Consider the following 24,854-nt stretch of genomic DNA (forward strand, 5'->3'; position numbering starts at 1 on the left):
ACCTGTGCAGAGGTAGTTCTTTTTGGAATATTTCTTGATACCTTCCTTCATCAGTTCTGCTTTGTGGGGTAAACAAAAATTTATTTTAACTTGGTAAAAAAAAACTTCAGTTCTTTTTTTCTGTGGAAAATGAGTTGTGTCTGTTAAATTATGTTATGCTGCGCAGGATACTCCTGCACTACCACACAATACTTCTCAGTGTAATGAAAGCTTTACTCACCACTAAATGCTTCTTTTTTGTTTTTTATTATAGCTTGATCTTTTAAGAAAAGCAGGTCCTTGAGCAAATTCAGAGTAAAAATGAGAGCAAATTCAAAGCCACAGTGAAAGACTCACAATCTCCTGTTTCCCACTGCGTCATGTTTGCAGTTGCAGAATCAACAGCAAATTGAAAAAAAAATCTTAAGATCACAGTAAAATTGATTAAAAAATAATACATATTTCTTTTCTATGCATACTATGGCTTCATAACACAATTTAAAAAAAATTCACAAGTTTTCAGATGAACTTACCATTTGCAAAAATCCAGCATCTCTATAATCTCTATAAACGCTAAGTAATAAAAAACTCCAGGAGCTACGGAGATGTCAGTTGCTAAATTCTGACAATGTTTACATTGCACACTCAAGAACAGCATTATTGCTGAAATAGATTCTTTATTTCTGAAACATTCCAAAACAGCAGTATACACAGTTGTAATCAAATATTAAGTCATATGCCATTATAAGAAAGCATTGATTAGTGCAAATGGATTTTGTAAAAGATCTATCAAAAAGATTTATTCGCATTAAAACTCATTTTCCATAAGCAACTGTTAATAAAACATTAATTTTATTCTTTGTAATAAAGTACTGAAAATCAACTGTAGTTTTAAAGATCATTGTATTTTTGTAAGTGCGATGTGACTGCTATTTTTAAATACAAAACACTATGACAATAAATTAACAATTGAACAAATGGTGAAAGACCAACAAAACCATGCTGACCCATCTGGATGGCAATTTCCAGTGAATGCTACTTTTTTTGTGCTTCTGCAACATAAATATACTGCTTTGTATTGCCAATGGTATGACCTTGTAAGATATGTTCCTAGTGCTAAAAAAGTACATTACCCCAAAAATATTATTTATGGCACAGAAAAGTTAAATTATCTCTCTCTTGTTCAAAGTTCAGGCAAATTTAAGTGAACTTAAGTATACAAAATAAAATGTACTGGGAACACTAGAAAAAAAATTCAAGCACATATATAAGTCCCCCCAAATTAAAAATGAAATGCATGATGTCTTTACACTGAATAAATGAGCTTAGAATTTCAGTACAGCAAAGCTGCCCGAAAGCATCATTAATCTCCTAGTTCTTTCCAAGGAACATATATAATACTTTCTTCAGTTCCAAGTGCCAACACTGCCATTGTTAATCTGAAAACAATGCAGATGTTCAGATAACTGATTAAGTGCAATATTTAGTATTTGATAAGGTGTTCATTAAAAAATGACACTGCATTATGAATAGTTACATATTAAAATCCTGGGGGAAATAATACTGTATGACCCTCCTTTCCCAAATCCTTGTTACCCAGCCAGCTGGGTAGTGAAATCCGCAGTATTTCTTTGCCACTGTTGAAGAGCATCCTTCATCAATAGCAGCCGTCTCTCCAGTTCCCATCCCGCATCGTGCTGAGTGACGAAAGCGGCTTTGGAGGCTGAAGAAAACTGTATCAACCAAACAACAAAAAGATGACAAAGGAAGTCATATTTCATGTGAAAGAACAAGGTAACAAACAATTTACTTCTGCAGTGACACTGGTTTTGTATAATAGACTCATCGAATGGCTTAGGTTGGAAGGGACCCTAGAGATCATCTAATCCAATTCCTGGACACCTCACAACTAGACTAGGTTGCTCTAGGCCTCATCCAACCTGACCTTGAACACCTCCATGGAGGAAGCATCCACAGCCTCTCTGGGCAATCTATCCCAGAGTCTCACCACCCTCATACTGAAGAACTTCTTCCTAAGATCTAGTATGACCTTAGACAGATCTCTGACTACACAGATCCTTGTAGCTTGCTTAGTGACATCACTCTGGTATCTTTCTGACTCCCATTAATGCAAATGTGAAGATCTACAGTGAAATTAAGGCCACTTCCAATAAGACTCCATTACTGTTACTTGTCTTAACAGGGTAAAAAGTTTGTAAAAAGGAACTGGTGAATAACTGTCATGATACATGAGATCCCTCTAAATGAGACAATTTGGTTTTTTGGTGCTGAAGATAATTAAAGATGATTGTCACCATGGACAGCAGAGATCTAATAGGAAATATTCTCAAAAAAACTGTTGTGCTTAGCATGATCGTTAAAAACCAGCACTTTATAAAAATACGGGCACTAAAGTATTTTGTTATCTTACAATTTGAAGAACTGTACAACTCTTGCTCCAGACCCTCTTATCTGAGAGACATGATGACACATTTCCATCGCACAGCCAAAGTCAGAAAGCTGCCGGTCCCAGCACCACCACCACTCCTGCAGGGAACCCACTGGATGGGCTCACACCCAAGCTGTTTCTCAACAGTATATGAGGACTTTCTATACAGTGCTTGTTGACCATCTTCAAAACCTTCCGTGTACTACACAGGTAACTGTTTCAAATAAGATTAAAATAGGGAAAACCATTATTCTGGCTTGATCTGTCTGCCAACTCACTGGTGATAAGGCAGACTATCTCTAATTTGCCACAACAATAAAGTTTCTCAATTCAGTGAAACTGCTTCTAATAAAAACAGGTTTCAAGCCTTGTTGTCATACTTCTCTGCTTTTTCTCTGAGTTACTGATACCTCCTCTTCCTTCCAAATGCCCTTGGCTGGAAAAAGGCAGAGGTAAGCTTTAAGGCAGGCAGAGTCAGTAAGTTAAAAGCAGTCACCAGAACACCTTCTCACCTCTCTGCTACAAATGCTTTTGTAATGGAAAAAACATTGCACTTAAGTAAAAAAAAGTTGGTTAAGGTGAGGTTCAACCAAGCCGCTTTTGTGCAGCTCCACTTCATTGCAGCATCACTTATCTTTGATATAAATTCAGTTACTTGAGACATAAAACACAACCTGTCTCTGCTGTTTCTTGCAAGTGCTGCTTGCTTTCTTTTTTTTTTTTCCCAAAAAGAAAGAGGAAAGCGTGCTTAATAATCTTCACCAAAAAAAAAAAAAAAAATGGAGAGGACAGAAGTAAAAAATAATTAAGTGAGTTGAAAATAACTGCAAGAATACTGCTATATATACAGAGCTGAATCTCTGCCACAGGGCAGCAAACAGGAAAATGCACCAGTGTTGAAAGTTATTTCAAACACACCTCAATTTTACATACTGACAGCTTGTGTAAGAGGTTTGGAGAATCCAAGGTCCTTTTTTACTTTTCCATCATCAGCTGGCTTGCAGCAGGAACAAGCAAGCCTCCCACCTTGGCTCCAGAGTTGTGCTTACATTGCTGCCATGCCTATGCCTCGTACCTGAAATGATCCAGACCCTGAGCTGCTGACTGACTTCCTGGCTTTAGCTAGAACCTCTCTCATCACCGTGGACTTGTCTGAAGACTGGGACTGTTGGCTGACCCTGATCCCCACCAGTGCTGTTCTTGGTTAGGCACCGTGGAACAGTGGCTGCTGGCTCACCCTGTCCTATGGGAAGCTGTCCCTGCCGCCTCTCACACTGTGTCAGGACACAGTGAAGGACTGGAAGGTAAGAAGCCCCAGGCATGGAGAGGGCTGAGGGTTGTGCAGATGCGTTCAAAAGCAATTAAAAAAAAAAAAAAAAAAAAAAAAGGTGCTGCCTCAGTAAGAACAGATGGGCTGTACTGGTACCATTTCTTTATACTGTTTGTGGATGAATGAATCTCTGATGGCAAGGAAAAAAGAAGTTGATATTTAGCCAAGCTGGTATCTTGGTTATTATAATTTTATTTTACAAATTGTTAAAAGTACTACCTCATCCCATGTTTGAACCTATGCAGTAAATACTGACATCCCCTAATGCAGGCCCTATATAAAGGCCTAACAACCTTTCTTCAGTATCTAAAATACCAATACCTTGGCTAGCAAACAGTCTGGCCACAGATATGAAGACACAGCTATGCTCTGAATATGCACTGCTCCCTAAATATGTGATGGATTAAAAAATAACCTCAAAAGACCTTTCCTACTTTTAATCAAGTTTTGACTAAAATCAGCTAAATTTTCAGTATACTAACAGAAGCTAGATTCTTAAACTGATAATCAGAAATACCATTCCTTAGAAAGGACCACAGTGACAAAAATCCACAGTGGGAAAATCTGCTGCTGATGGCTGAATTCTTCCCAAGAAAATTCCATGTGAACTGGAACTGCTCTTATTTTCCACATGAATAAATAAAACAAAATAAGGCTGAGCTCAGATCTGCCTGTGCTTTTAGAGTCCTACAGACTTGTTATTCCCACAGTGCAAAGACCATCCATCTTCATGGATCATTGGTCTGGCTCTACAGCAACATATGATACTGCTAAGGTACATCTGAAGGTAAGAAGACAGGAGCCCAGACTTTCTGGACTATAAGTAGTTTTCTACTGATTTGAATGAGCTTCTAACAAAAACAATGGTGAGAGCACAGCATCTCACCCTCCCACTGAAACTTTGTAGTTTTGTTTTTCTTTAATATTGTCTGTTGTATGAAAAGTTACAGAACAGAAAGGGACTGGTCTTCAGGGCCCTCACATGTTGCTATGAAAAATTTAAGAGCTCTGCAGAAGAACATGAAGTGGAGAAAAGAAAAAAAAAAAAAAAAAAGAAGAAAGAAAATCCTCTACTATAAAGAACTCTAACAGAGAGAGTTCCAGCAGAGAGCAAAGGAGATTATAACAGAAATCTCATGGTACAGTCTTTATCAAAGAAGAAACCAGACAGCCCTTTATCAAAGTTTCACTGCAGTTGGTCAAAATCTGTTGTCAGTCACATCAGCGTAATCCCCGAGTAACTCAAACAAAGAGAGGATGTGAGCAATTGAACTTATTCTAGATCTAGCCAGTGTCTAGTGAAAAGAATAGAAATGGTGAGAATTAACCAGTGACAGTTCACCTGACAGAAAACCAGGTGGTCACACAGTGGTCCCTCACAAGAAGAGAAATGCGTGCAATGGAAGAACAGGCTGGACAAGTTGACAAAGGTGACAGAAGTTTCTTTTCAAGACACTTTATCACCTATTAATCACAGAGCTATGACTAACTCCCAGTTTCTTTCCTCAATCTTATCTTAATGCTTGCCCTAAAAAAAAAATCATTTAGAAATGAAATGTGTACCTCTTGGAAAAAAGCAAAAATGCTTTTGCTTAACAGCGTAGCTCACTGCAAACATGTGATACTTCAGGATTCCCTGTTTGCCTATTGTCTCCCAGCTGGAATTAGAAAGATGCTAGTTCAACTCAAGACTCTGCTATACAAGATATTTCCTTGCTCACAATGCTAAAACATCACAAGTTGCAGTTTTACAGTCTTCTGCCACATACAGCAGGGATGCAACTATTTCTATTTGTGTACTGTAAGATTTGCTCATGCTGCGACATCAAAATAACAGCTGGCACAAGTCTAGAAGAAAAGTCACCTATCAATGCTATGATATTTCCATTTGTTTTGATTTCTTATTGATCAATGGTAATCCATTCTTACTTATATGTGATTACACTCTATCAATAGTATAGTTTACTAAAAGCTAACAGCAGGTATTGTCCATCACTGTTTCTGGAAAGAAATCTTCACCCAGTCAGTGACTTTGCATTAGGAGCTAGAAATGCTTCTCTTTCATAGCCCAGCTTCACACTTGGAAGAAAACTACCCCCACAATCCATGCCAAAGCTAGTGAAGGAGCCCTGTTTAACTCTTACCTTCGAACTGGCTGTGCAATTTTACTTCTGGGTATGCCACTCCCATTGATGGCCAGCGATGGTCTTGGAAGAGCACTGCGCCCTACAATCCCTTGACTGGCAGTCTTGTTTGGCATTGGAATCCCAGTGTTAGAATGTAACTGTAAGTTGTTGGACACAGGAATACTGCTGCTACTATTACTAGTACTACTACTACTACCTTGTACAGTTGGGCTTACGTAGGCAGTAGCTTTGAGAGGCTGTCTGACAGACACTGGAAAATGTCCCACACTGTGAACTCTGTGTTGAAGCTGTCCTGGTGATGGAACTGTAAAGAGTGGTACAAAAAGAAGTGACAAGGTCAGTATAAAACAGGTGAGGCCAGGTAGTAATGCTCATTTCTAGATAGATTTGAATAGGCATAAATTATTATACAATCTACATCATATTACAGATTATTCTACATCACTGTACAATTTATTTGTAAGTTATAAACCGCTGAAAAACCCCTTGGATCCACTACTGTATCTAGTAACACTGCACTGAACTAAAATACCATTTCCATCTCCATCCTGAAAAAAAATCCCACTCCATATTCCTCCTCCTTTCTCCTGTCAAAGAGGTTTCACCAGCCATTACAAGGACACTAATTCCTCTGCAATTAGAGGTTTAAACAGCAGAAACTGCTGAAGGTATAAATAGCTACTGTTAGATCATTTAGATTCTTGTAAGGTTGCTTGCAATAACCACATCTTGTTTAAGAAACATTGCATTAAAGCATTATAAAACATCACGCAAGTCTAAGCTTTATGTATAAAAACAATAAAAAGTCTATAAAAAGGTCTTGAATGTAACAGCATATTCCAAGGCAAATGTTATGTAAGCTATTATTTTAAATCAATATTATGGGTTCCAGAAGTTTTATATACAGATTTTCTACACAATCCTGCCCTCTGGTGTACATCAGACACGCATCTGTTTCAGAGTCCACGTATCAAAAGCAAACTGTCAAAACCATGAAGCACATAAACTAACAGACCACATACAGGCAAATCCTTTCTCAAGTCCTTGAAAAAAGGAAATCTTAAAATCACTTAGAGACACAAGAGAAAATATAGATATGTAATTCAATTAAACAACACTGGCAACATTATGCTATGGAACTCTTACCATAACACAGCTCCTTAAATACTCTATCACAGTCACTGACTAGAAATGTTTTTTCAAAAAAAATTATTTCAGAAGATCACATTTTCTACACACATATAAACATATGTCAACAGATGGAGAAATAAATATTTCTAAAATAGTAAATAAAATTAAACTTTCAATGTACTACCATGCAAATTCAAATGGGAACCTGAAGAATTACTTCCATTCTCCTATTTAAATAGGACAAAAATAAAAGAGTAAATCCAGCAGTCACATATATTTCCAGAAAAGATGCAATTTAAAAGTTTCAGAGTAATTTGTAAATTCTGCCCAAATTTGAAAGAAAAAAAAAAAAGCAGAGGAAAAGGTTTTGCCAACTTCTCTCTCCAAGATCTCACAGGAAATGGAAGGCATAAATTAAATCCTTTTTCCTGCCTACGTTAAATCAAATCCACTTTTTCCATTTCCTCTTAAAGTACTTCAACCACTGTGCTAGCAACGCTGGGTTTGGATCTTGATCTATCTTGTTCATGTTCTATGTTAGTAATTCAACATCCACTAGAACAATACTCCTCCTCCATCACCCCCATCAAGAAGTCACTTAAATTAAACTAACTACAGTCATTTTAATTTCTCCACTCAACGAGAATATTATACTTGAGCATACAACTCTTCGTTTACCACATTTGCTCAAAAGAAAGATGCTCAGATGAGGTCATATATTTTAAGATTGTATTTCTACAGTGTCCTATAAACCCAGCATTGCATAAATTACCAAGAAAAGCAGTTTTCAATTCCATTATTTAAAAAAAAAAAGGGTTATATTATTTAATTGCATAATTGCTTCTACAATACTAGTACTAACAATTGTTAATATAATTTTTGTTTAAGTTGGTACAAAATGAATAGGCAAAGGAAAAAAAAAAAAAAAGGAATGTAATTAAACTTCCAGTACTGCATAACAAAATCAGCAGAGTTTGTTTTCCAAAAGAGAAACTGCAAAAATCCAGAGCTATATTAAAACAGCTATATTAAAATCTGGTGCAAAAGGAACGCATGCTGCTTTTTATCTTTCATAAAGCAGAGGATCAGTGAGTGGGACATGCATTTTACCATTCTACAGGTTCCCTGCACGCAGCCCTAGCACACAGGTACTTACTACACGACTGCATCCTTGAAATCCCATTACTCGCTCCATGCAAATTGGAGTCAAAGCTCTGACTGTTCCTTACAGTGCCTGGAGAACCAGCAAAGCCAGCGTTGCTGTTGATGGCGGGGGTACTTGGCATTCGGGCGAGGTTAGGCATGCTTCTCCGAAGCTTATCTGAAGCAAAAGAAGACAACATCCATAGCCGTGTCACAATTTCCAACAAATGCAAGCAGCCTCTGAATTAAAAGCAGCCTCAAAATTAAAACTAATTACTTCAACAGAAATAAAAGGGTTTGCTCTGCAGGAAGGATATGAATACGTTACTGACAGCTACTAATTGAAACCTTTTGACTACTGGAACAGCATGATGGTTCACAAATAATTTTGAAGACACCAACAGGTAGTACACTTTCAGAATCACAAGGATTTGAACACTGGAGTATTATATTAAGGATGAGTTTCACTTAAATGTGAAAAGTAGGTCAGATGAATCATGCTCTGAATGTGCCTGTTTCTTTGCAGTGAATACAAAGCAAAGCTGCAGTGCCAAAGCCAGACACAGGCGTCTATAGCGTGGATGTCTGAGGAGATGAATCCATCTTAAGTAACTAAAGTCTTGCTTCAGGTGTCAATGAGACGCTAAAAAATTCCATTCATCAACTAAACTTACTAGCACGTTAAATTTCTGTAGGCGACCAGGCACAAAATCTGCTAAGTCATGGGTTGACATCAGGATTTTCAAATCTAGTGTTTCTCCCTCCTCCCCAGCTTATGGTGCCCGATTCGGTGGGCACTTTCAGAACAGAACTGTAGGGCCCTTCACAAAAAGAAAGCTGCAAATACACCAGATATTTCCAGGGAACGTTCAGCAGCTAAGACAAGAGACTAAGAGGTGAGAAGATCTGTTCAACCCCACTCATTTTCAATGATTTGGAGAGAGAAGCCAAAACCAATTTTGATATCTCAAGAAGACTTCCCAGTCGTAACAGCATTAGGTAATCTAAGGTGAAGCTATTTTGGTGTCTTCTGCCAGAGGGCTGAAGGGAGATGACTCGATTCTGTGTAATCAGAGGAGACTGGCAGGGGCAGAAAGGTACACACTGAGTGACCTGGTCGGAAGTACCTCCTGCGCTGTGACGGACTTCAGTGAGGCACTGCTGCAGGGAAACAACCAGTCATTCATTAAATTGTCATCAACACCACCACTAATGCAGGCTCAGGAGCACACACGCTGTGCCTTGCTGAGGTGGCTGTATTTCCTCTGGTACTGTGGTCAGCGTGCAGGCCACCAGCTCCTGCCCCCGCCGTAGGTTCCAGCGCCTGGCAGATGTCTGCCCCCGCTTCTTACACTGCAACAGCAGCAAGGGCATGCTTGCCCGCTAACAGGCAGCTATGACTGCGCCCTCCAACAGCAAGCAGGGAATTTCAAGACTGACATTTTGGATTTATGCACAGGAATTACACATCACACTGCTTGGAATTGCTGTTTTGGGACAACCTCCTAGCTCACACATGGCAAGTTCTGCAGCCCACAGACTGACTTAATCTCTGTTTATCAGTCCACACAAATATATAACCTATTTAGCATCATCATGAGCTCCTCTAATCCTTAAAGCTGCTAACAACTGACAAGTAATAAGAAGTGACAGTACAGTTCTACCCATACAAGGTATTAGTAGTCACTAACAGTAACCTCAATATATAAGATGCCTGTGGAACTCCAGCAAGCCGAGTCACAGCAGGACTACAACTCCAGCTGGTTTTTATGACAAGTTCTCATAAGAACTGGTACAGAATCCTGCAAAGTCACAAACATCCTTGTACTTCAAAGGTCAAGCATTTCTAATATTTTCACGTCCCAAGTTCCAATTCCTAGTGCCTACCTACCCTTGGTACCATATCATGCACACTAGTCCTGTAATGATGAGACCACCTTGTCTTCCATCTTAACTAAGGTTGACTTTCTGTTACCATAGATGGTCTGACACAGAAAACCATTCTATGAAATACTTTAAATATTCCCCTGAATGAATTACACTACATTTTTGTATTTTTGAAGTCAAACAGTAGGTTTGGGGGGTAAGATAGGAAGGAGTTCAGAGCAGTAAAAGGAAATGCAAGGTTTGAGTTCCTGGAAACTAAAGTACAGCTAAATCCTAATAAAGAACCAGTTTAAGAGTAATCCTTCATCAGAGTTAAGAGCTGTTGTACTTCCGTGACTCATCACTGGCAGGCTGAAACTGTCACTGGCACATAAACAAACACTAAGCAAAGGGATTACCACTGTGTTTCAGTCAGGTGATAAGTATTAATATCACTGATAGGAGAGATATCAGGCTTCCAAAAGTGTCCTGGGATGCAAATAATGGCATACAGCTACTGTACGTCTATATTTCTGAAATACTTGTGATTATACAAATTCGAAGGGGAACTGTCTTCCTGTGATGTAATCCTTGGTCCAGAGTGACAGAAAATTAAATGAATATGGCATGTCTGCAGCTACTGTTAATTTTGGAGCTCTAGGCTACCCCTTAAAATCCTAGTTCGACATTGCAGCAGTTGGCAAAGAAAGGTTTGAGCAGCAGTACAGTGCAAAGGAAAATGGCACTGCATAAAATAGCTTTTTTATTACTATCCACACAGCACAGCCTATAAGCAGAATTCCTTGGACTCTACATGCTCTTCCACTTAGGGACTGCATCAGCCACCACAGGCATAATCTGTGCCTTGAATTGTCCAGTGCATGCAGCTATAATAGAAGGAAAAATAGGTACAGAGGTAGCTTGGATTTCTTCCATGCCATGCGTGGCCAAGTCTTTTGCCTCCTGTTCATTAGTCCCTTCTTGTCCCAGCAGTCCGCTCTGCTGCTGATTCATTCAGTCCTGAGGCAGCAGATTGCTGCTGCACCTGCAATTCTCATTCATCAAGCATCTGTGCTACTTCTTTGATGAGTCCTTGTGTCTGATGAGGTAAGTGGCCCTGAAAAGCAATGAAAATAGCAGGTCAGTTTCGTCTTTGGGGAAAACCCAGAAACGTTTGTCTTGATGGCATTTTGCAGCTTTCATCTCCTTGGATGATGCATCCTCTTTCATCTCTTTCTTGAAGTTTGCTCTGTCACCTGTTTTCCTCTTCCGAACAGTCCAAAGAGTCTTAGACATTTTGTTTGTAAATGAAATGCTGGCTCTTGTGAGCTTGATATATAGAAGCAAAAGGTGGGAGTTATGTGATTTTAATATTATTTCAGGCTGCTGAGCTGTGACTAGACAAACTTGCTGAAAATATATGAGAAGAAAGATATTTTTCCAAGCTGCTGGTATCAACCCTTCCCTTTCCAGAGCTCTTTGCTCTCCTAAGACTGATGGGAAAATTAACAGAGAGGAGGAGGGAAGTAGTAGAGATGTATTCTCAAATGAGAATATGCCCAAATCGCTCTGTTTATAATGAATACTGAAATTTGCTACAGTTTATGCTATCTCTTCTGCATTAATCTGGTTCAGTGGCAAGCCTAAAAAATTGCATGTTGTTCACAGTTCATTCTGTTAGAAAGATGTGTATATTAACACCAGCAAGGAACTCCAAAGGGCCTGCACCTTCTACAGTATCCATAATTGTGACCCACTATTGAGTCTTTACTATAATCCAGGCTGAAACAAATACGATGTTTAAGTGGATGCAGCCATATAAAGCATCACAGATGTATCTTCACCTTTGCCAGCCTTCTTTGAGATGTCATGATATGACCTGTAGACACTGTATTATTAAGATACTTGAAAGGGTGAAGAAAATGCAAGGATAGGTCATGTAAGGGAGTTAATACTCCTGGTTGGTTATTACCACTTTTTCATAATAGTTCATACATATATACGTGCTTGTCACTTCATGAATGTTTAGGTAGCATATGTTGCCCTTGTTCCACACATCTGCAGCAGAAAGATACACCAAAAAATCGCCTCCTGCACATTTATACTTTTTCCCCTATGCGGCATCCATGCTGAACTGCCTGTTGCCTACAGCACAGGAAAAAATGGGAATTGTGAAATATGGGGTCCTCTGCCCTCAACCAAAAATCTGCATGGAAAGATTACCTCACAGCACAGATCATATTCGCTACTGGTGAGAAACGGGTCAAAAACCAGGCAAAAGCATTCCTTATTTTGTCAAAGATTCCCCAAAATTACAGTAAAGTCAGTACTTTGCCTCCTTAGCCTGCTGCTTCAATTCTGATTTTTTCCAGGAAGTTCTTCCCCTGATGTCATTATTTCTCTGAAGTCAGCCTGGGATCAGTGGCTCAGCTTCTTTCTGGCAGGACACCAGAGCAGGCAGCACCTGCCTCCTGTCTAGTGGTCTCAGCACTGCTGGTGGCCACCCTCATTCCACCGCTGCTTTTTTTACCTTCCCTGACCTAATACTATCACCAGCTGAAGATTAATGTCCACGTAGCACACAGACAGATCTTCCTCGTGGAGCAAAGCTGCCCCAGAAGTGGTGCACTCTTGATGAGCTGCCAGACTAAGAGTTCCGTAGCAGTTCTTGATTAGTACCATCTTCTCTCCGCCAAAACGCCTCATCCAGTGAGGTTCTCCTTGAAAGGAGGGCTCAAGTTCACTCTACAGCAAAGTAATTTATTCATTCATCATTATTCTCTGCAAGCGTTGTCAATGTTTTATTTGAACAAAAGGATGCGCAAGCCTTGCCAAAAGTGCACTGTTACTAAGGAATCTGACACAATGAATGGTAATTAGTGTCTCAGAGAAACCTGTATCACCTTTAGCTACGTTACCAGCTTCTTACACATTTAAATCCTTCACACAAACCCTACAAATTTAACTCTGCCTTATCTGTGCTGTATACACAAATACACAGGAGAAAAATATGGAAAAAAATCTCTGCTTTTGTATTTTAAATATTATTTTCTATGTTATGTAGATATTGAGAGTTTGTTCTAAAATCCTTAACAAACTTGTAGACTCAATTGCAACTTCACATCTCTTCCTTATCTCTGAAGACCTGAGTTCAGTATCTGCTTTACATTTTTCATGATTAGAACTTATGACATCCCAAATACACCAGGGTCTAGTTCAAGGTCTGTGAAATTCCCATTTGATACAACAGAGACATCAGTGTGTGAAAACACAAATAACAGATTGAGAATTAAAAGCAAGTCTTTCAGTTAAGCGAGAGATGCCATTCTTCATGCCTGACAATACCTACATTTTGCTAACACTGGACACTTCCATTTTATTCAGCATTATTACTTCAACTCATCTTGGTTTCACAGACATGTCTCACACCACAGATAGTTAGAGCAAATTACAGATTTTTCCATGACTTCTCCCCTCTGATCACTATTCTCAATATAACATCAAACGTGACAAAGTAAGATTATTTTCTCCTCTTCTTTATTAAAGTTTGCAACAATTTCCACAGTGATTTCACCCTTCCTTACTGAACAAGAAAGGTTATGAGCAGAAAAACAATCTGTAAATCAGTGAATCTGTAAAAATAGGCCTTTTCCCACCTCTCCACACAAATCAATGTGAGTCTACGCTGAACAGACAGTTAAGCATCAACCTACTGCCACCTATCTGAAATATTGCTCTTCTATATCCCAAACGTCCAAGGCCCCCCAAACGCAAGAACTATATTTGCAGCTTTCCAAATGAGACAAGTGTGTGCCAAGAGCCAATGGTGTTCATAATATTTTGACCAAGAAAAGTGGTTTCCCAGAAGCATACACAATAAAATTCTAATTGAGTTAAACACAGACTAATTTTGAGGAGACACTGTGTCAAAGCTGAACACTGTTTTTTCACCCCTGATGGAATGCCCAAATTCTAGTTACTTGTCATATGGATTGCTATGTGAATAATCAGATGAACCAGGGGCTAGACTGCTGACTGCATGTACAAGAACACAAGTGATCTTTCTGGGGGAAGAGAGAGGAGAAATTTGGGAAGACAGTTGGAATGGCCGAGCACAGCACAGCATGTGGTATATGAGATTAATTATGGATGATGCTTTCCACATATATCAAAAGCAGTGACTCAACAGTTTAGACCTTCCTTCTATCACACCCCTCTTTCTCACATGACTTGGTAAACTGTAACAGTGTGGAACACAACATCCATCATACTGAACTTCACACAAATTCTTGTTTTGTAGTCTACCTCCATTTCAATGTGTAGGAGTTCTTGAAAGACAATGAAATTGCTGCCAAGATGATGAGAAGTGTCAAAGAGATGATGTTGCTGTAATACTACTCAGACATACTACAGCAAACACTTGACTCCTTGTCTGCCAACGGAACATACCAAAAGTAAAACATTCCTCACTTTCACTATTTGCCACTTATGTGGAATAGTGCTGCATGACTCAGAGGCTGAAGGTGCAAAAAATGAAGACGTAATTCCCCTCTAAAGACAGTGGCACTGACTGTTATAGGACTGTCTGCCGTCCCAGCAAACAGGTAACTGAAGTTTGGTGTCACTTAGAAGACGGACACACAACAGATTATCCAACACCTCAAAGTTCTTGAGAAAAAAGGCAACAAGGTGGTAAAATTTGTGTCCTTTTACATTTATATGCTTTCTAGTTGATTAACTACGAGTCTAGTATTTTTAGTGCCCTGTGAGTGCTTGCTGAGGTCTCCACGTGGGAATCCAATGCTTAAGCTCCACTGACATGAAACATGAGAAAGTAACTCAAAAAGCATTTGGGGACCATGTAAGAAGATCACAGCACCATGTCCTGACCTTATTCCTGAATCAAAAATGCAGCATAACCTTCCTTTCTATCTCCCTAACATTTCTGCAAGCCCATCAGTGCTTGGAAAGCAACATGCATACCTGTTGGGCTCTATAAATAGCAACCTGGTGTTGTTTTGAACAATGCATTTACTTTCTTGTCCAAGCATGAGTTGTAACCTGTAGTGTTACAAACAAGACCCTGAGTGAAAACTGCTTTGAATTATATTAGGGAAAAGACCGAAGGAAGAGGAAAGTAAGCTGCAGCAGGAGGAAGAAAATTAGTAATGAAGGAAGGTGACAAAAACCACAGAAGGTAACTTAAAGTCTTGACTAAGAATCAAGAGACAAATCTTACAGAGACCCTAGAATATATCTTAAACGCAGTCAAAAAAGCAGCAATTGCTCAGCATAGTTTGGGAGTGACATTATCTCCCACTACTTTAATAGTCTGCCCTACCAGACCGGGAACAGGAGCCTAGTGTTGATTCCTGCAGTGAGTACTCTTTGTGGATTCACAGTAGAGCTGCATTAACAGCAAAGTCAAGACTAAGAAAGGGAATGAAAACCTAGAGAACCCCATTTTGTATTCTATTGTATCCACAATGGACATGCATAGCTCAAGTTCAAAAGCCCAATCAGTTCTTCTAACCAACTATTAGCCTGCTAGAAGATGTTTTTCTTTCCTTCTTCTTTTTTTAAAGTAGACTAAAGCAACAACTTTCATGACCACATCACAGATTACATTTTGTAGCAAACTACTCAACAATAGTGTATCTCAATCATTTGCACAGACTTAAATTGCTCGTCACAACAGGCTGATCTAGCTGTCATACACTAAATGCACCTCACTCTGTTGACACAACTTGATCTTTAAAATGGCACTGGCACTTTACACAGAGAAAAGACCATTTCTCAGAAAAGCATGCAACCCACCTCCATTAATCCTGTTTGGTTGCTGCTCTGGAGTTTGGGCTTGAGGAGAGTAGCAGGGTTGTTGGTAAGTATTTGAAGGGAAGTGGGGGGAGGTAGGGCTCCTCCTGCAGTCCCGAATACTGGAGAAAGTCTGTGAGTGAGGAATCCCTCTCTGGAAGGGGGAGCAGCGAGTCAGCCGTGGCTGTGGAGGCGGGAGGTGGTCAAACTCTTCCTCATCCTCAAGACTATAGCGGTCATACTCCTGGTCACCGCACGTCCCTTTCTTTCCCGCATGCAGAGAGATGCTTGAGCTGTGCCTTGACACAGAAGCTGAAGTCGAAGCATAATCTTGCCTAAGGCCTGTAAATTCAAATAAGAGGATGATTCAGCTTCTGCTAAGTGATTAACTCTTAACATGCACTACAATCTTGAAAAATAAGTAGGCAAGTAAACAATTTTCCAGCAAAAATAGGATTTCCACAGTCACCAGGCTGAAGATCTGAGGTAGGATTCATTTGATCTGACTGTCAGTGTCTACCTTCCAGGCATCTAAGCCTGAATTATTTCCCTTGAGATCCTTTCTTAATAAAAAATATAAGAATAATACAAGCACCTCCAAAATGCAGTACCTGTGAAATATATTAGATGCCTCTCTTAACATAAGATGAATTGCCTTCAAGAAGCACCTATTTCCCTGTCAATAGACTATTTGAGTATTAACTTTAAAACACTCTTAGAGGAATTAACACTCACTTTATTAGGTTTTCCAAGTTATTGCTATTAAACTTTTATATTTATGCAACAAAAATGCTGACAATGACATTTCCCAAACTTATGTTTAAAACCATGTAAATATTCTGGCTCTCCAACCTCCCTGAACCAGAATTAGTTCCTGTTAGCAGCTGGCTGGGCTCTTGGACAATGTTCAGTGGGTAATACAGCTGTGTTTTAGACAGGTACACACCCTACCACCCCCTTCTCAGAACACCAGTTTTGAAAGCTATCCCACTATTAGCACTGCCCCAGAAGAGCATGTTTGCTCCAGGCCAAGTGAGAGGTAAATATCTACCTCCCTTGTGCATCCCCCCTTTTCCCAGCTGCAGAACAGGCAGGGGAGAAGGGGATGTACATGGCATTTCCAGGAGCGGAGTAACTTTGCCAATAGCTGGGGACAACAACCTTCCTAGATTTACAAAATGCCCTCAGCTTTGACAGATGTCTTTGATTCATAATGGAAACTCCTTAATATGCCTTCCACCCTCCCCTGAGTGAGGGTTTCTATCCGTGGCTGTGAAGACAGCGTGCCTGTGAGCACGTACCCTACTTCCACTTCCGACGGGATTAAGTGGACAACCACCATCACATGCTCAAACATTCCGAACCAGCCGCTACTATGAGGATGAGATACAACCATTACACCTGACACAGATTAGAAGAAAAACAGTGGTTTTCCTTCCAGTTTACCAATGACCTGATTCCTTAAAGAGCTAAGTAGAATCATAGAACCCAAAGACTTTTTTAAACCTCACTCTGAAGGAGATTAGTGCAGCTGTTCATTTAAGTAATGCAATCCTTTGCATCTTTGATATTCAGAATTTTCTTTTCATTATTACAACTTTCACATAATATCAGAAAATTTCCAAGCTGTGACCATATACATTTGTTAGCTGAGAATTCAACTACCTTGTAATGTCTCGCATGTGCCAGTTTCTCTGCTGAACATTACAAGTGCTACCAGACACCGAGGAAGTTTAGCTCCTGAGAAGTGATCATTCCAGTCTGCTCAGTCTGGGTGCTGCAGCCAGATCGCAGCTCTAACTTCTTCACATTTCATTTTTATTTTAGTTAATCACATCCCTTGACATTTTCCTTCAGTCACCATCTCTGAATTTCTCTTGGTTTTCAACTCATCATTTCCTCCTTAATGTCTCAATTGCCACTAACAGGAAGTGAGAAAGACACTGCACTTTCTTTCTGGCTACTTCTAAGTCAAACGCCCTTCATTTATTAATAAAGATATTTTCCTAAAGTTACTATCAAGCCAAACTATAATCTATGTCAGCTAAACTGTTGGTTCCATATTTGTGCATAATCAGTAATCTCAACCCAAAATGTTAAATTTAAATGCCCCAATTCAGGATTTAAATGGGAATTAATTACCAATTTCATTTGACAATGAGCCAGAGTGTATTGGCAGTGGAGTCTCCTTCTGTGGAGATATTCAAAACCCACCTGGACGCCATCCTGTGCAACCTACTCTACGCAAACCCGCCTTAGCAGGGGGGTTGGATTAGATGATTTCCAGAGGTCCCTTCCAACACCTACCACTGTGTGCTTTTGTGACAATTAAGAAAATGAAAGTAGAGGCAAAAAAATCCATGACTGATGTTTATTTTCACCCTTCTCCTGAAACATATGCACAAGAAAAGTGCTTGAGGACCTTCCCATCCCAGAAGTAAAATTGTTTTAATTAATGTGGCAAGACATTGTAAATCTAAATCTAAATGTATCTGTTGGGAGTGGAGCTACCAGTTGGGATTCAGAAAAAATGTAAGCATTAAATTTTGAAAGATCCAGTACCATTAACCTGAACCCAATACCTCCTCTGTAGAGGTGAGGAGTTTTTCCACATGCCATTCAAGAGGCAACACTGCTTAAGAAAGATCCACTTAGACTGAGACCAAACGGGAGCAGTTTTGACTGTTATGGGAAATCTTCCTCAGACTATTTTGAAAAACAAAGAAAAAGCCACCTACTCTCCTCCTGTAGACGAGCCATGATTTGAACATCGGTGAGGTCCTGCAGCTTGTATCCCATGGATATGGAATCATCTTCCAGCTCTGAGGTGCTCAATTCACTGTCTATTGATGACTGTGGGCTCAAAGGGGAACTCCTAGAAATGTAACCTATGTAAGAAAACATAACCTTTAGTCTGTGAATGTGTCCAGCCATCTTTCATTCACGACTCTCTGTCATTTATGTTACAGTACCTTATAATATTTTCTGTGTAATACATAAAAGCTTTCAGAATTGTAGTGTAATCCGCTAACAATTAGCAAAGGGCTTTGATACTTTTGACAAGTAGTAAACATAGTAATAGATTATGAATTACTCTGCTTGTTCCCAAAATAGCATCACATAGCCCAGACAATGAATAATTTACCCAACACAGTCCTGATACCGCTCAGATTAGTTAGTGTAGTCTAAACACATCTGCATTTGAATGCTCCTTGTGGGACTGTTGTTCTCCCTACTCTGTTCTGAAAAGCATGTGTTTGCAACATCAACTTCTGCTCAGTACTCAGATTCTAAAAAAAAAAAAGATGTTTATAGTTATCAGATAGATCAAAGACAGTAACAATTAAGACTGAACACTATGCAACAACAGAGTAAATGTAGCCTCATTCACTGAGTTACCTTTTGGAGAGGGCTCCAGATTCTCCTTTTTCCCTGCATGACAGTAAAACCAACTAAATTGCTATTAGTTGCATGAGTTAGTTGTTGCCCAACTTTAAAGAATAATCATGCAAATAAAACGGTAAATCACTTTCTAATATCTTCTGGACCACCAGAGGCCCACACACCTGCAGGGTGAGAACTGCTGTGACTCTGGGTCAGCAGCTGTGCTTCTGTCACAGAGGTGTTTGCATCCACTAGCACTGCTCAAAGCAGCCATCTGTAAATCACATTAAATTAATCTGCTGTCTAATACTTCTGATAGAAAATGACACAGGATTACTTTGCTTTGGAAGAACTGTAAGGAGTTAGGAGGTTTGCTTTTTTAAATTTGCAAGTTACAGTGGTCCTGCAGGTTTTGCAAAAGAAATAACAGCTGTACCCTTTTGGAGCAGCAGTGGAAAGCCAGACAAGATACCTCAGGGTGTCTCAAAGAATATGAGATGCCTTCAGTTAGGGACTAAATTACATCCCACTGCATAGGGGAGCTTAGACACCTCGCTCACACAGACACCTACACCAGTCGTTCAGTCTGGAGTTGTATCTCACCTGCAGTGCCCATATTCCTAACAGGGCTTTCTGCACTGATTTCAGGTGTTGTAAAGAAAACTGCACACAGATCAGTGTGACACTGATGCTAACTTCCTTAGACCACACCAGCAATAAAGTATTAATGCCTCTTTCCCAGAACATTATATTTTCTCCACTGCTACTGCAGCTTAAGAGAAGTCACTGATACAAATTGACTCCCGATACCTGTAGTGAAGAAGCAAAAATTCAACTCTTTGCAATTTACAGCCCATAGAAAGTTTATAATTTTTTCTAAAACTCTTCTATCCCCTTAAAATCAGTAGCAAACATTTATTTTATGTTGGACAGCAGCAACAATACCAGTTTGAAAACAGACGTGATTCTGCCGCCTATTTTTATTACAGAGAAATTCTCCCTGCAACTCCATTATACAGCTGCACAAACGTTTCCACAGACGTAAAGAATGGCCACAATGAGGCAGAAATGAGCAATAAAGGGCAGACAAAGCTGGGGACTGTTGAAAATGACACAGTTGCAACAATACTCTCAGGTAAATAATTACTGAGAAATAGGCTCTGCTTACTAGCATCACCTTGCTGTAACATGCTGTCTAACACAAAAGATACTACACTACTAGTTAATTATCAAATTTTAGGTAATTAAAATAAAATCCCTCCATCTGAGAAGGAGTTTCTATACTGTATAATCCATCCTGATTTAACAGGTATTACAGTCTTAATGAACTCATTATCTTTCTTTTGGGAACTACATATTCAGTTAGTAGCTCTATTAATTGGAAAGGGTTTTTAAGACCCAGTAGTACATCCACAAGGGATAACATCTGAATGTGGATAGGCAAAACTGATTTATAATAAGTAAACATGAAGATAATTGCAGCACAGATGAAAGATCATGGTACAAAGCTCAAACTACACAAAATAAGATGTCTTCACCATTTCTCTTCCAAGGTAGTATGAAAAATTCTCTAATGCAAATTCTCCCTCCCTCATCTGAATAACTGACTGTTGTTAAATGCTAGTGAGATTAGATTAAATTAGGCAATTCTGTAAGCACTGTAAATCAATAAAAAGATCAGCATTACCTGTTCGTTCAGGTGTTAGTATTGCTTTACTGGAGGTTTTAGAGAAGCTGGGACTATTAAAGCCATTGGTATATGGGGTGAGTCTCGCAACAGGACTATAGGGAAAAGCCAAGGAGACAGGCGTGGAGAAGAGGTTCCGCCATCGGCTAGCTGTTACAGATGCAAGGGAGGAGGGGAAAAAAAAAGATTTATAGTTATAAATAGAATAGTGCTGTTAGAGAGAAAAATCATCTCATCTTAATCTGTTCATTATACATTTTTTAGTTATGGCAAAAGGAAAATCATGGCCACGGTTCAGTAGCAAAACAGGATCAGCACAGTCTTCAACATGCAAGAGCATGCTCCAAAAAGGTTTCTAGCTAATATATCTTGTTTACCATTTTCTATGTATACGCCATTTTGGTATATATTTATCACATACATCTCTGGGTGCTGACACACAAAGTAACAGAGGAAATAAAAACCACTACAGTTAATAGAGGAACACAGATGAAATTTGTAGCACTCTTCAAGGAAATGTTCATGGCAATCAGTCATCACACAATTGAATTAGCAGTTAAATTATCAGTTATGGGAGTTCAGAGACACTGCAGTAAAAGACGCTTAACCATCAAGTGCTAAAAACAACTGTAATCCCACAGCAAGCTTTTAAGCTACCATATTTTCCCTTCTCTTTTTACAGCATGAAATTCCTGATTACATAAGCACGAATTTTTTTTTTTTTTTTTTTTTTTTACTGTTTTTTTGAGGATCAACCAAGTAATAGAACAGGGCACCTCTTTTCCTAGATATTGCTTACAATAAGCCTGCAAGGCATCTGGTCTGCACAGTAACATCACAAGGAGCTCAGTGTAGGCAAAAAAAACCCTAAAGGCTTATTTAATTTACATTTTCTTAGCTTATCCAGTAAACTATGAATACAACTGTTCTTTGGTTTGCCTACTTTTTAACATATGTTCAAAAGGTAAAATAAATCATCTGCCCATGCACTTCAGAAAACACATATTAGAGATGAAGTTATTTTAAGAACGAAAAGGTCAAATTTAAAAAGTTTAAATTTCAGAGAACACATTCACATACAAGCAAATTTTGTACAGATGAAAAACAAATTATAGCATCTCATGTTTATTTGTGACAGAATCTATTTTGTCCTGACAGATGTTATGTATAGCAGCACATGTGAGGGAGCTGGAAACACACCTATACCCCGAGTAGAAATCAATGGCACAACTTTGATGCTTAGCAGGTGTACGTTGTGGTGTCAGATGATGCAAGCTGGTTTTCAAAACTAGAAGGGCCCAAAAGCTCTCAAAAGCTGTTCTGTCACATGGCTAGTTAAAACCACAAATCCGACATGTTTTTTGGACCCGTTGATCCAAGTACACTTTAAACAAGTACATTCTAAACACTCACAGATATTCAAATAATATTCAAGCCTCTCTCTTTTAAAATATCTCACTGTCACCAAAGTGATTTAGCAGGACATACAAACTTTATCCTTCCCTTTTGCTAACATCGACAGAGTGGCCCCAGGAACAGTAAGGAAGTGCATTTTGTTGATGGGCTGTCAATCTCAACCTTGCAACCTTTTGGAGTAATTGGTTCATCGGTCCAAAAGACGCTATTCCCCTTCCCACCCTCCCCATTCCTTTTGCTTTGACTCTCAAAGGTGCTCCTGGGTTTGTAAGGAATAAGCAGCTTTTCCTACTCATCACTACTAGGCTTGGAGCAAAGGCAACCTCCTGGTTCCAGCACCAGCACAAAGCAATCTAGCAGGGAAGGGGAGTACCTTCAAGGCTCAGCCTCTGTGGGAGGGAGCTGAACTATGTATTAGTAAGATTAAAAAAGAAAAAAAAAAAAAATTGTGATCTTTGCTGTCCTCTCATCACAGAATTATTGCAATTCCCACATTTTACATGACTCTAGTAGTTCCTTCAGGCTTAAAGAAACTCAAAGGTCTGAGATCGTAACTAGGAGCAGCATCAGCACCAATTCTAGGGAATTGCTTAATCCCAAGCAACACAACTCTGACTTCCGGGCAGGGCTATTTGTCCTTAACACTCACTGACATCACCAGTTCAAAAGTCAAACATACAAGTGGTCCAGGACAAAAAGGGGAGCAAACACTGATGCACATAACTCTGCAAACTAGTAATTAACACAATTGCTGGGGATGAGATTAACTCACAAGGCGTTAGTAACTGCAAATTCATATGAGGCATGCATTTAAAGAAATGCATGCAATAAAGCAGATCTCAACATCATATTCACAGCTAATGTTTTCCATTTCCACTAGAAATCATCAGAAGGAGCAAAAATGACAGTTCCTTGTGATTTTATTTTTCTGCCTAACACAAGATCCTGTTTTGTAGCAGCCTGATCATTTGCCAGGCCAATTAGCTGCCAGCATGTTCTCACCCCCAGATGTGGTCAACCATACAGAACAAATAAACATCATTCATTACCCTCTACAATAACGGCTGTGAGCTGGCCCACTAAGCACAAAGCAACAGTTATTGTGACTATGAAAGCAAGAACCCACGCAAAGAATATAATTAGTATTATGGCAAACGCTATTTCAAACTCCTCTTTCACATAGTATGTATTCTCAAGGAAAGGTGGACAAAGAAGCCAAGAAACTCTACCTACAATAATCTCTCTCTATACTATAATGTTAATTATAGTCTCTATAATGTTAAATATACCAAATTCTAGAACTCTTGCCACCATGCCTGAAATAAAACTTCACAGTGTTTAAGCATCAGCAAAGGATTGACACTTTTTAGGCCTACAATTAACTCAGATGTTTAGGATCAAATATAGAAAACTGTCTTCATTAGGTTTCAAATGGAAATATCAAAGTGCACGTTGAGTACTTCTACAGTAGAAGGCTGTAGCAAAATTAGACTTACTGAAGTCTTGTGCTGATGCCAAAAAAACATAAAGAGGTACGTAGGAAGCAAGTGCTACGGACATTTAGTCAAGTATGTAAATTAATGCAAAATTTGTAAAATGCCAAAATTCTGCAAAGGATAGTCATTTTAGGATAGTTATTTTGCTCCAAACTGATTCTGAGACTGCTCTGGTTAGCATGATAAAACACCACTACAGTATGCACGGATGAGACAAGGTTGTTCAGACTTTTAAAAGCCCGGCTGTTAAGCTCTCAATTTTACAATATTTGTAGCTTTTTAAAGCCTCAGTTCCAGTTGCTCACAGATGAAGTAAGAAACTCAGGTACCCTTTAAAAACAAAGGAAGTTTCTAACCTTTGCAGTTGAATATAAATGTGAATGATTCTGCCCTGAGTACCTTATACTGAAGATACATTGAAGGAAGAAAAAGCATCTGCCATGATACCAAGAACCATGAAGAGAAAACAAAAAATCAATTTGATTACTGATGGCAAACAGTTAAATGTATTAGCAATTTGACTTCCTGAAGCATGAAACTGTTGGAACTAATATTCTGTAACACAATAAGCAGAAATTGTCCCTGTCAAAGCCTACAGTTAGATTTGAAGAGCCCAGCTTCTTGGGTATAATTTCCTTGGTTCTGATTAATTCTTAGTAACTAGACTGCTGCTAATGTACTGCATTACACAACGTCTACTTTAACAAAAGAACTTGTCAAAATGACTACAGAAGCAATCAAAAATATTTCCTTAAAAGAATTGTCAGCAACAAGTGAGCTTCTTCATAACTTTAAAATATTTACTAACAAAACTGAAGGTTAAAAAATAATTACAACCTTATTTTTATAACTTCTCTGGAGATACCAATATGTTAAAACAGATGAGAATAGTAACTCACATAGAAAAATATGAGCAATTACATAAAAACAAATATTCCCCATACTGACTGCTGTGAATAATCAACATTACATAAGCACTGACGGAAAATTTCACGTTTACTTGTTCAGGCTT

At 39.0% G+C, this 24,854-nt stretch overlaps 1 protein-coding gene across 2 annotated transcripts; it reads right to left on the reverse strand.

Annotated features, from left to right (window-relative positions):
• Positions 1-1,634: 1,634 nt before the first annotated feature.
• SLAIN1 (SLAIN motif family, member 1) lies at positions 1,635-21,083 on the reverse strand. 2 transcript variants are annotated; one of them, XM_008936740.1, is made up of 6 exons: positions 20,931-21,083; positions 18,598-18,747; positions 15,863-16,201; positions 8,193-8,357; positions 5,903-6,209; positions 1,635-1,712 (listed from the first exon to the last, which is right to left on the reverse strand). In XM_008936740.1, exons 2-6 carry the CDS (start codon positions 18,656-18,658, stop codon positions 1,637-1,639), a joined length of 948 nt encoding a protein of 315 aa, XP_008934988.1. In that variant the 5' UTR covers positions 18,659-18,747; positions 20,931-21,083; the 3' UTR covers positions 1,635-1,636. The 2 variants fall into 2 exon arrangements, with proteins under 2 accessions (XP_008934988.1, XP_008934989.1); XM_008936741.1 differs by lacking the exons at positions 15,863-16,201; positions 20,931-21,083 and having other exon boundaries at positions 1,637-1,712; positions 18,598-18,658.
• Positions 21,084-24,854: the final 3,771 nt, after the last annotated feature.

Source organism: Merops nubicus, unplaced genomic scaffold (genome assembly GCF_000691845.1).
Source record: "Merops nubicus isolate BGI_N331 unplaced genomic scaffold, ASM69184v1 scaffold11933, whole genome shotgun sequence".
Lineage (NCBI taxonomy): Eukaryota > Metazoa > Chordata > Aves > Coraciiformes > Meropidae > Merops > Merops nubicus.